We start from the raw sequence: 12,703 nt of genomic DNA on the forward strand, positions 1-12,703 counted from the left end.
CTTCGAACCAGCACCCGAGGGACTGGGGAAGGAGCAACATGGGGAATAGCCATCTCTACTTCAACTGGGCACCCCATAATAGGGGGCCGAGGAAGTAGCCATGCCGGGAGTCTCACAGGAGACCCTCTTTTCTTCATCTGTAATCCCGTTGGAAAAACGGAGTAAAAATCTTTTAGGTGTGCCTCCTATGCGACACTAAGCAAAAACTGGAGAAGGCTGATGCCGTCCAAGGGTGTATACTGCAGAGGAGGAGCCACAGTTAATCTTTTTCAGATTATGCATAGTGTCGCCTCCTAGTGGACAGCAGCATAACACCCATGGTCCTGTGTCCCCCAATGAGGCGACAGATAACACTGAAATCAATGTACTGGCTTGTATGGACTTGGGCTCTGCCTGTAAAAATACACCACAACCCTCTATGATGAAAACTTCAGTACCTGTAAAGAAATAGCAACCAAAGTGTCCTGATTTTTAAGGCTCCTGCTAATTTTGAGAGATAAGCTTTTCTAGTGTTTGGGACCTTTTCTCATTGTTACTGATTTGATATAATTGTGTTAAGTTCCTACTAGTGATGAGCGAACCTGCTCGAATAACGTCTTATCCAAGTATTTTGGGAGTGCTCGTATATTATGTCCGAGTCCCTGTGGCTGTATGATTTGTGGCTGTTAGGCAACCTGAGCACAAATAAGTGGGGGTTGTGTGTTTGTTAGGGAATCCCCACATGTGTATAGCCTGCCTAACAAATGCAGCCACAGGGACTCGGACATTATATACGAGCACTCCCAAGATACACTGATGAGACGTTCTCGCTCATCACTAGTTCCTACCTACTCCTTGGAGGCAGGGAACTCTTTTCCTGTAAAGCATTCCAGTTTTTGTCAGCTCAGTCTTGATATTGAAAGGGACAGCAACATCACCATCCCAAAAAGAATGTTATTCTGCATAATGACTCCTAATACATTGTGTTTTGTTTCAGAAACCGCCCAACTGCTTATCATAGTATCTGATGGAAGAGGATTGTTTGTAGAGGGGAAGGACCGTGTCACAAGTGCAGTAAAGGCAGCCCGCAACGCTAACATATTTATTATTTTCATTATTTTGGACAGCCCTACTTCCAAGGTAAATGTTTTGTAGTGGATTTTTGCAGATGCAGTCTTTTCATATTAACCAAGGGGCTATGTTGTACACACAAAAATAGGCCAATGACGAAGGAGGGAAAAAATGGACAGAAATTAAGTAAATATGTGAAAAAAGGTAAAGACATGGTGGTGTGAACATCTTCATTATAATTGTATCCTTACAGATGGATAACTTCTTTATTAGAAGATAACGTATTACTCCACTATTACATTCTGTGTAAATTGGTGCAAATTAATTTCACATTTATTTTTGCATGTTTCCATTAAGTTTCAGTACAAGTGGGGCTTATCTTTTGTATTTCAAATAGCATGAGACAGAATGTAAACCAGTACCGTGCCATTTATCTATCATGGCGCCGAATCCCTAGAGGATAAAACCAGCCTGTTCACTGTTGTAAAACTTATATTAGTGGAATCAACATGATTGTTTAGTAGCTTTATTGCACACCCCATATTTTGTGTATGGGGGTGAATACATTATTTGCTTTCCACATTGCACTGCTGCCTCTTTTTCTTTCTGTCTTCATAGTGTAGCTGTTAACAATGTTTTGTTTTTAGGATTCCATCTTGAATATTAAAGTGCCAATTTTTACTGACCCCAAAGAGATGCCAAAAATGATATCTTACATGGAACAGTTTCCGTTTCCATTCTACATCATTCTTCGAGATGTGAACACTCTTCCAGAAACCCTGAGTGATGCCCTCAGGCAGTGGTTTGAGCTGGTGACTACCTCAGAACATGTGTAAACCATGCCTGTATACCGGCACAACAGCCTGCTCTCTGGCAGCATCAGAATGAAGAGATTATTGGCGAAGATTCATGGAACTGTGCACAGCGGAATAAAACTACATCTCCTGCAGCTCAGGTCAAGTCATTTCAATGATGCAGGATGCGATTATGCAATGTACCTCTTAATTAGAAAATGGCATACCTTCTAATATGTGATGGCATCCTATAGCCATCTTGCCATCCTTGTGTATTACATAACCAGTTTATTCTAATACCAAGCACACTGCTTATTGCTGTGCACAGTGGACGGACAAACGGAGGGAAAGATTGTAAGGCATAATATGTAGAAATGTAGGACATGTTTGTATTTTTCCCAAGTAAAACAAATAAAAAATCCAAGGTTTTATTTTTGTAATAAGCCAAAGTTCCCTAGTTCCCTGAGAATCCAAACATTTCTACTCTTGTTGTGGTCTGATTTGTTTTCCATACTCTGTATCGTAAATCACAACATTATACTGTGAAGCCTGCACATTTTGTACTATATTGTTAGAACATACAAGTTCTTTGTCTGTCACACATGTCTATGACTTTTTTTTTAATTATTTTTGTTAACCCCATAGCTATGCAGCCTAATAAAGATCATTCGTAACTGTATCATTCTGGTTTATGAAAGAGTCCTGTCTGATACAAGCATTCAGATATTGTTTTGTATTGCACATTTGTATTCTCCCACATTCATTTATCTCAAATGATGGTGAACTGAAGGCTATGATTACCATTATGAATCCATTTTGAAGAACAACCCCAAGCACTCAGTATAGTGATGATAATAGTTCGTTATTGATGAGAAAAACTTAACATGAAAAAATGAATTTCTACTTCGCCTCATTGGGGGACACAGGACCGTGGGTGTATGCTGCTGCCACTAGGAGGCTAACACTAAGTGATAACAAAGAAAGTTAGCTCCTCCTCTGCAGTGTATACCCTCATGCTGGCTACCAGAGAACCAGTTCTTGCTTAGTGTCCGTAGGAGGCACACGGGTCTGCTATTCAGACTAAAAAACATTTTTATTTTACTTCTTAAAAGGAACCTGTCGCCCCAAAAATCATAGATGAGCTGCAGCCACCGGCATCAGGGGCTTATCTACAACATTCTGGAATGCTGTAAATAAGCCCCCGATGTATCCTGACAGATGAGAAAAAGAGGTTAGATTATACTCACCAAGGGGCGGTGCGGTCCGGGTCCGATGGGTGTCGCGATCTGTGGCCTCTCCTATCTTCTTACGATGACGTCCTCTTGTCTTCACGCCGCAGGCGTACTTTGTCTGCCCTGTTGAGGGCAGAGCAAAGTACTGCAGTGCTCAGGCGCCAAGAAAGGTCAGAGAGGCCCGGTTCCTGCGCACTGCAGTAATGATTCTAATGATTCTCTGCCATTAGCTTTCTTTCTCCATTTTCAGTATCCTATCCTCTGTGGGAACCCTGATTAAGGGGGCACATAGGAGTACAACATGTCCCATCCTCAGGCTCCTAAAAAGTCCCATAAGACTTATTCTTTTTCACTTCATGTAACTCCTTCCAGTCTGCATTTCCAAAAGCTCAGAGTTCACTGCTCTGCAAAGCCTGTGACCCCACATGCTCTCTGGAGCCCCTCGCTGACACTGATCCCAATGTCCTTAGTCCCCCTGAGTGGATCTAGTCTCTGTCGCAATCTGGCCAGAGAAGTCATAAAGTGCTTGAATCCTTCAGTGCTTCTTCTGGTGATCGTGGAGTTCACACGTCTGATGCAGAGAGACCCTCCCCTACACGGGAACAGTCGACTAGCAGGGGCCGCACACAATCTAGAAACGTACAAACGTCCAGGAAACGTATATGTAGTATGTCTCCCGTACAATCACGTAGCCCCTGGGGAGAGATGATATAACCTAAGAACTGTATCTCAGAACGATGGAACTCACATTTCTCCGGCTTAATATACAGATGGTTTTCTTTCAAACGTCTTAAAACCGTTTTGACATGTTCTTCATGTTCCTGTAGAGAGTCAGAAAAGATTAGTATATCGTCCAAATAGATCACTACAAACTGGTCCAACAAATCTCTGAAAATGTCATTAGCAAGGTGTTGAAACGTTGCAGGGGCGTTACAAAGCCCGAAGGGCATCACAAGAGATTCAAAGTGTCCATACCGGCATCTGACGGCTGTTTTCTGTTGTGAATTCCGCTATTGGGCTCCCTCCGGTGGTTGTAAGTGGTACTGCTGCTCCTTGGATTTAGTAGTCAGCAGCTGCTTCCACTGATTGTCTTTCTGGCTCTACTATTTAGCCTGGTTCTATCCTTCAGCCTGTGCCAGTTGTCAATGGTTCCTGGTTGGATTCACATCTCTGCTTGGATTTCCCTGATATTCTGACCAGTTCAGCAAAGATAAGTCCTTGCTTTGTTCTTTTGCAGTCCACTTGTTGTGGACTTAATCTTTCTGCACTTTCTATGTTTTTTCTAGTCCAGCTTGTCAGTATGGATTTATTCAGTTAAACTGGAAGCTCTGGGAAGCAGATTTACCCTCCACACCTTTAGTCAGGTGTGGAGATTTTTGTAAACTCTGTGGTGGATTTTTCTAGTTTTTAATACTGACCGCACAGTATTCTTTCCTGTTCTATTTATCTAGTTAGACTGGCCTCCTTTGCTACATCCTGGTTTCATTCTGCGTATGTCATTTCCCTCTCCACTCACAGTCAATATTTGTGGGGGGCTGTCCTATCCTTTGGGGATTTTCTCTGAGGCAAGATAGCTTTCCTGTTTCTATCTTTATGGGTAGTTAGTCCTCCGGCTGTGACGAGGTGTCTAGGGAGTGACAGGAACATCCCACGGCTACTTCTATTGTTGTGTTAAGCTCAGGAACTGCGGTCAGTACAGGTACCACCTCCAGAGCACGTCCCATGTTGCTCCTAAACCACCAGTTCATAACAGTTTTCCACTCATCCCCTGGACAAATACGCACCAAATTATAAGCCCCACGAAGATCCAGTTTAGAGAACACCTTAGCATGGCGGACTCTTTCCAGTAATTCGGGAATCAGAGGCAAAGGGTAACGGTTTCGTATGGTTACCTTATTGAGTTCCCAATAGTCAACACAGGGTCTCAGGGTCCCATCCTTCTTTACAAAACAGATAGGTGCCCCTGCTGGTGAGGAAGGACGTATGAAGCCTTTGGCCAGATTATCATCAATATACTCCTTTAAGGCTTGAAGCTCAGGTGCCGCCAAAGGGTATACGTTACCAAAAGGAATAGCTGCCCCAGGAAGCAACTCAATGGGACAGTCATAATGCCTGTGTGGAGGAAGCTGATCTGCATTCTTGTCACAGATGTCAGAGAACTCTTTATATGCTGGAGGTAAAGAAAATACCTATACATGTGGTTCCGTAGCCGTGGACTCAGGGACAGCTTCTGTTAACGCTGATTTGCTCCTTGTTGGAAAGATAATCTTCTTGGTCTCCCAGTTGATAATTGGGTTCTGAGAACGCAACCAAGGAATGCCTAAAATCACAGGAAAATGAGAAGAAATTAGCAAGAAAGAAAGTTGCTCCTGATGATTAGGCTCCAACACAATTTCAAGGGGTACGGTCTCCTGATCCACAGGCCCAGAGATTAAAGGTGACCCATCCACTGTTTCCATGGTAATTGGAGAGGCTCTTTGCTGAATTTCAATACCATGTTCCTTGGCAAATGCGATATCCATGAAATTGCCACCTGCACCTGAGTCAATCATAGCTGCACTGGAAATCCACTGTCCTGAACACAGGATCTTAATAGGGAGAGAACAGTGAGAGTTCTTTTCCTTAAGCTCCTTGGGGGGTGAAGTCAGAAAGTGAATGGAATTCAGCGTTTAAAGGCAGGCTACATTCAGAGATGTCAGATTCATCATCACAGTTGTCATACTCCCCTACTGCTGCTAGCACCTTGTTAGGCCGTCTAGGACATTTAGGACAATTGATCAAGAAGTGGTCAGACTGGCCGCAGTAGAAACATAGACTTTCACGAAGGCGATGCTCCCGGCGCTCATTGATCTCGCGTCTCTGAACGTAATCAATTTGCATGGGCACCTCCTCCTCTTCCCGAGATGTTTTACCTGCAGGCTCTTTGGAAGGAAGGGAAAAGTTAGAAATACGGTTATATGCAGCAAACATCTGCCTACGCTCAGTAAGGCGAATGTCAATGTGCACACAATGCTGTATAAATGTCTCTAGCTCTTGTGGTGACTCAGAGCGAGCTAGTTCATCTTTTACAATACTAGACAGACCCCTTTTAAAAATAGGCAATTGTGCATAACTGTCCCAATTGGTATCTACCGCTAATCTCCTGAATTCAGTAGCATACTCAATAACAACGTTTTGCCTGGCGTAAAGACAATAAAGCAGATTCATCGGTTGCACGGCGATTAGGATCATCAAACATTAATGCCATAGCGGCCAAGAAATCATCCAAGTTATTTAACCGTGGGGCACGAGACTCAATCATCAGATTCGCCCAGGCGAGCGCTCGTGCGGTCAGCAGCATTATTACACACAATACTTTGGATCTATCATTAGGAAAATGGTCAGCATGCACATCAAAATATAGCATACATTGATTCACAAAGCCACAAAATTTGTCGCGATCACCATTAAATCTGAATGGGGGCAACTTAGGTGGGCTAGCTGGTGGCGGTTGCCCAGAGGGAAAAGTCGCTTGTGCCGCTATTTGCGTGCTTATGTCCTGAAAAGCCCGTCCATACTGGGACTCTATGCCAGCAAGTTTGTTTTCCTGGGCTGCCATGCGGGTGCTTAAGTCCTGCAAAGTCTGTCCAAACACTTTTTGATTGTGTTCAAAGCTTCCAAACTTCTTTTGCAGACCTTCCACATCTTTCTGCAGTGATCTAATTATGGAAAACACCTGCTCTAGTCTGCTTTCTGCAGTCATTGTTCCAGCGGTCTCCTTTTTTTTTTTTTAGGCTAGAGTATCCTGTAATAATTATAGGGGATAACTCAGGAGACTCTTTGCGTGGAACAAGACAACTACAGGACACAGTTTTATAAGTGGTAAAGTCTGTATTATCACACGGTGATTCAAACAGGTGCAGAGAGAAACTCAAGTTCACAACACTTGAAGTAAATATTAAATGCAGCTTAGCAGTCAATAGGGAACTTCAGAGGAAAATGCAATCACGCAGAAAGTCTATGAAGCACAATTATTTCTTGATACTTGACACGAATAAGTCCTTGCTTAGTCCAAAACACAGATAGATATGCTTATAAGGCAGTTCAAATAATATCTTAGCTCAACCAGGGAGGCCTGGGTAATAGTCTCAGGTTCTTGCAGAGCAGCCACAGCTTACATGTCCAGCAAATGCAGATGGAAGTAAACACGAGCAGCAGATGAAGGAGGATTACTGGAACTGGTGTATGCAGCAGGAACTGAGAGCAGAGTAGCAGGATAACCCCACAGGTTCACAGGAGCAGGCATATAGCCAGGGAGTAACCAGAGGTCAGGAGCTGGATGCAAGGCAGAATACTCTAGCACAGACTGAAGGCTGGGGTGGAGTTTTATAGCAGGAAGACACAGTGCACATGAGACCAAAGACGCCATCTTGGAAAAGGGCAGTAATGCACAAAAGGTAATAAAAAAATGTTCAGAGTCCTGACATTTACAAACTATGAGGAAAAGGAGACACGAGAGGTGGATGGTAACAATTGCTTTAGCTATTCAGACCAGCCATAGTGTAAGGCTTGGGTGTTCATGTAAAGCTGCATGAACCAGTTCACTGCCTAAGTATGTAACAGTACAGACACAGATGCTATTAACTGTATAAAGTGTATGACAACATGATGCGAGGAACCTGATTATGGTTTAAGGTTTTTTTCTGTTTTGTTTTTTTGAATGGGCCACACAGGGACAGTTAGGTTAATGCGTTGAGGTGGTAGGCCAATCTGAACAAATGTGTTTTTAGGGCACGCTTAAAACTGTGGGGATTGGGGGATTAATCGTATTAACCTGGGTAGTACATTCCAAAGAATTGGCGCAGCACGTGTAATGTAAGGTTCTGATTATTGAGGGTGCTAACCTCAGGTCATTAGCAGAGCGGAGGGCACGGGTAGGCTGAGACCAGAGAGGAGATGTAGGGTGGTGCTGAGCCATGGAGTGCTTTGTGGATGAGGGTAGTAGTTTTGTACTGGATTCTGGAGTGGATACGTAGCCAGTGTAATGACTGGCACAAGGCAGAAATGACAAAAAAAACTCGCACATCCAAACTAGTGTGAATAGGTGCATACCAGGAGCAGCTACTTCCATACATAGAGTGCAACCTTTTTTTGTATATTTATCGTGGCAAAGCATGTCTAATATGAAATACATGAAATATGAATAGCAAAATGGCTTTTGAACATTAGGAAAATATTTAAGAGACGCTTTGCACAGAATTTTATATAATCAAATAGTGTGAGCCCATCAACCATCATCAAGGTGGTCTCATAAAACTGATGGGTCCCTGACCTCCCTGTCCAAATGTGAACACTTACCAAAGGCCAATGTCTGTATGCCTGGGTGAATGTGGACACCTATGTTCAGCAAAGCCTACATATGAGTTGGCCGGGACCAAGTGTGATGAGATGCAATTAAAAAACACATGGTGATGGGAGGAGTGCTCAGTCAGTCAGCTAACATAGAAATGACAAAAAAAAAAGACTCGCACATCCAAACTAGTGTGAATAGGTGCATACCAGGAGCAGCTACCTCCATACATAAATATACAAAAAAAGGTTGCACTCTATCGTGCCAAAGCATGTCTAATATGAAATACATGAAATATGAATAGCAAAGTGGCTTTTGAACATTACTACTCATATGTAGGCTTTGCTGAACAGAGGTGTCCACATTCACCCAGGCATACAGACATTGGCCTTTGGTAGGTGTTCACATTTGGACAGGCAGGTCAGGGACCCATCAGTTTTATGAGACCACCTTGACGATGGTTGATGGGCTCACACTATTTGATTATATCAAATTCTGTGCAAAGCGTCTCTTAAATATTTTCCTAATTTTCAAAAGCCATTTTGCTATTCATATTCCATGTATTTCATATTAGACATGCTTTGGCACGATAGAGTGCAACCTTTTTTGGCACAAGGCAGAGGCATCGGTGTAACGGTTGGTGAGGAATATGATCCTGGAAGCAGCATTCAGGACAGATTGGAGCGGGGTGAGTTTGGTAAGAGGGAGGCCAATTCACAGGCCAACAAAAAACAACTTTTTTTATGTTTCTTTGATGAAAATAGGCAAATATTACTAATTTTGGGTCGAGAAACTCAAATATACCCACAGAATTGTTTAATTAGCTCTCGTTTTTTAGATACACGCCATGGAAGTATGTGCTGTAGGTAGCGAGAAGAATTCATTACAAGAGTATAAATTGCACAGTACAGTACACATATTTAGTATCGCCGCGTCCGTAACGACCCAACCTATAAAACTGTCCCACTAGTTAACCCCTTCAGTAAACACCGTAAGAAAAAAAAAAAAAAAACGAGGCAAAAAACAACGCTTTATTACCATACCGCCGAACAAAAAGTGGAATAACACGCGATCAAAAAGATGGATATAAATAACCATGGTACCGCTGAAAACGTCATCTTGTCCCGCAAAAAACAAGCCGCCATACAGCATCATCAGCAAAAAAATAAAAAAGTTATAGTCCTCAGAATAAAGCGATGCCAAAATAATTATTTTTTCTATAAAATAGTTTTTATCGTATAAAAGCGCCAAAACATTAAAAAATGATATAAATGAGGTATCGCTGTAATCGTACTGACCCGACGAATAAAACTGCTTTATCAATTTTACCAAACGCAGAACGGTATAAAGAAATTCATGAATAGCTGGTTTTTGGTTATTCTGCCTCACAAAAAACGGAATAAAAAGTGATAAAAAATGGTCACGTGTCCGAAAATGTTACCAATAAAAACGTCAACTCGTCCCGCAAAAAACAAGACCTCACATGACTCTGTGGACCAAAATGTGGAAAAATTATAGGTCTCAAAATGCCACGTATATAAGTGCCACGTATTTAAGTGCCACGTATAAGTGCCACGTATTTAAGTGCCACGTATAAGCAAAGTAATGATGGTAAGCAGTCTTCACAAGTGGAGTAATTGGTCTTCTTTGGTTGGCAAATGTCACATAACCACACACGTAACAAAAATTGTTAACAATATTTGCACATTTACGAGGCATTTTCAAAGTGTAAATTCTCTCCACAAAATTACTGCAACAAGAGAAAGAGACTTCAATTAGTACAAACTATGCAGACACAATTTATAAAATGGCTGACATTGGTTCAACAGGTCTGTAATCAGGTTTACCAATACACATTTGTTGAAAATTCAAAATTTCCCTATTTTCCTGCATAATAATCTTAAATGACCTGTATCTCAGCAACAAGAGCTAATAATGATTTTTAAGTAACATATTCGTTTTTAGGATGCTAAAATTATTACAAACCAGCTATTTTCATTTCAGAAACATTTTCACTGTTGGCCAGTGAGTAGAGAGTTGTAATAGTCCGACGAGAATGAATAAGTGAAACAGAGTTTTTGCAGAGTCGAAAGTAAGAAAAGGGGGAATTCTAGAAATGTTTTTGAGATGCAGATGGGAAGAGCGAGCCAGTGATCGAATGTGGGGGGTAAATGAAAGCTCGGAATCAAGTATGACCCCATGGCGGCGGGCATGTTGCTTTGGAGTAATGGTGGAACCGCACACAGAGATGGCAATGTCAGGCAAAGGTAGATTAGTAGAGGGAGAGAACATGAGGAGTTCAGTTTTTGACAGGTTCAGTTTCAGATAGAGGGAGGACATGATGTTAGAGACAGCGGTAAGACAATCACTGGTGTTTTCTAAAACGGCCGGCGTGATATCAGGAGAGGTGTATAATTGGGTGTCATCAGCATAGAGATGGTACTGGAAACCAAATCTGATTGTTTGTCCAATAGGGGCAGTATACAAAGAGAAGAGGGGGCCTAGGACTGATCATTGAGGAACCCCTACAGTAAGGGGGAGGTGAGAGGAGGAGGAACCAGCAAAAGATACAGTAATGGAGCAGTCAGAGAGATAGGAGAACCAGGAGAGAATGGTGAGGCCGATGGAGCTGAGCATAGTGAGGAGGAGCAGATGATCCACAGTGTCGAATGCTGCGGAGAGATCCAAGAGAATTAGCATGGAGTAGTGACCATTAGATTTAGCTGTTAGTAGATCATTAGAGACTTTAGCGAGGGCAGTTTTAGTAGAGTTTAAAGAAACCAGATTGAAGAGGGTCGAGAAGAGGGTTATCTGAGAGATAGCGGGAAAGACGGGAGTGGACCAGGTTTTCGAGGAGTTTAGAGATGAAGGGAAGATTAGAAACAGGTCTATAATTAGCGGCACAGTTTTGATCGAGGGATGGTTTTTTAAGTAATGGATGTATGATGGCATGCTTAAATGAGGATGGAAAAATACCTGAAGAGAGAGAAAGGTTGAATATTTTTGTTAGGTGAGAGGTGACAGCCGGGGAAAGGGACTGGAGGAGATGTGACAGAGTGGGGTCACTGGTGCAAGTGGTTGGGTGAGAAGATGCAAGAAGCCTGATTACTTCTTCTGTGACTGGTTCAAAGTCAGAGAGTGAACTAGATGCAGTGGGGGAGGGAGGACAGTGCATGGTATGAAGGGATTGGGAGATAATTTCCTGTCTAATGTTGTCAATGTTTTCTTTGAAGTAATTGGCCAGATCGTCAGCGCGGAGATCCGTGGTTGGGGCCTGCACTCTTGGGTTGAGTAGGGACCGGATAGTGTCAAAGAGACGTTTAGGGTTATTAAACAGCGGGGTGATGAGGGTGTTGAAATAGGTTTGTTTGGAGAGGTGAAGGGCAGAGTTGTATGTTTTTAGCATGAACTTATGGATGAAATCTTCGGGTAGATTAGATTTTCTCCACAGACGTTCGGCGCACCTGGAGCACCGCTGCAGGAAACATGTTTGCAGCGTGTGCCACGGTTGTCGCCGTCTGTGCCGAGTTCTATGTATAGGAGGTGCAGCTTCATCCAGGGCACTTTGCAGGGTTTCATTGTAATGCTTCAGAGCAGAATCAGGACATGAGATGGAGGAGATTGGGGCCAATGAGGACTGCAAGTTCTTCACAAGTTTCTGGGTGTTAATGGCCTGTATGTTTCTATAAGTGTGGAAAGTGCGGGTGACCTGAGCGGGATGGCAGTTCTTGATAGAGAATGAAAAAAGGTTGTGGTCAGAGAGCGGGAGAGGGGAGTTTGTGAAATCATCCACTGAGCAAAGCCTGGAGAAGACCCAGTCAAGGGAGTTTCCATCTTCATGCATTGGAGAGTTAGTAAGCTGTGAAAGGCCGAAGGAGGAAGTTAGAGATAAAAGGTGAGTAGCAGATGGGGAGAGGGGAGAAGCAATGGGGATGTTGAAATCACCCATGATGAGGGTGGGGGTGTCACAGGAGAGAAAGTGTAGAAGCCAGGTGGCAAAGTGATCCAGGAACTGATGAGAGGGGCCGGGAGGACGATACACCACCACCACTCACATGGAGGAGGGGATGTAGAGTCTGAGAGCAAAGACTTCAAAGGAAGGGAAGACAAGTGAGGGTACTTGGGGGATAACTTGGAAGGTACATTTGGGTGATAGGAGCAGACCAACTCCTCCACCTGCTCTGTTGTCCGATCTTGGGGTATGAGAAAAGTGTAGTCCACCATATGAAAGAGCAGCAGCAGCGGTGGTGTCTGACTGCTGGATCCAGGATTCAGTAAGATCCAGGAGATTAAGAGAA

At 43.1% G+C, this 12,703-nt stretch overlaps 1 protein-coding gene across 2 annotated transcripts in view; it reads left to right on the forward strand.

The window, feature by feature from the left end:
* Positions 1–2,523, forward strand: part of MDN1 (midasin AAA ATPase 1) — a 334,505-nt gene extending 331,982 nt beyond the window's left edge. For both annotated transcript variants that reach the window (XM_077289726.1, XM_077289727.1), the window contains 2 exons: positions 977–1,119; positions 1,698–2,523. In XM_077289726.1, the coding sequence (XP_077145841.1) occupies positions 977–1,119; positions 1,698–1,886 (332 nt within the window). In that variant the 3' untranslated portion in view covers positions 1,887–2,523. The remainder of the gene's footprint in view (positions 1–976; positions 1,120–1,697) is intronic.
* Positions 2,524–12,703: the final 10,180 nt, after the last annotated feature.

This window comes from Ranitomeya variabilis, chromosome 2 (genome assembly GCF_051348905.1).
Source record: "Ranitomeya variabilis isolate aRanVar5 chromosome 2, aRanVar5.hap1, whole genome shotgun sequence".
NCBI lineage: Eukaryota > Metazoa > Chordata > Amphibia > Anura > Dendrobatidae > Ranitomeya > Ranitomeya variabilis.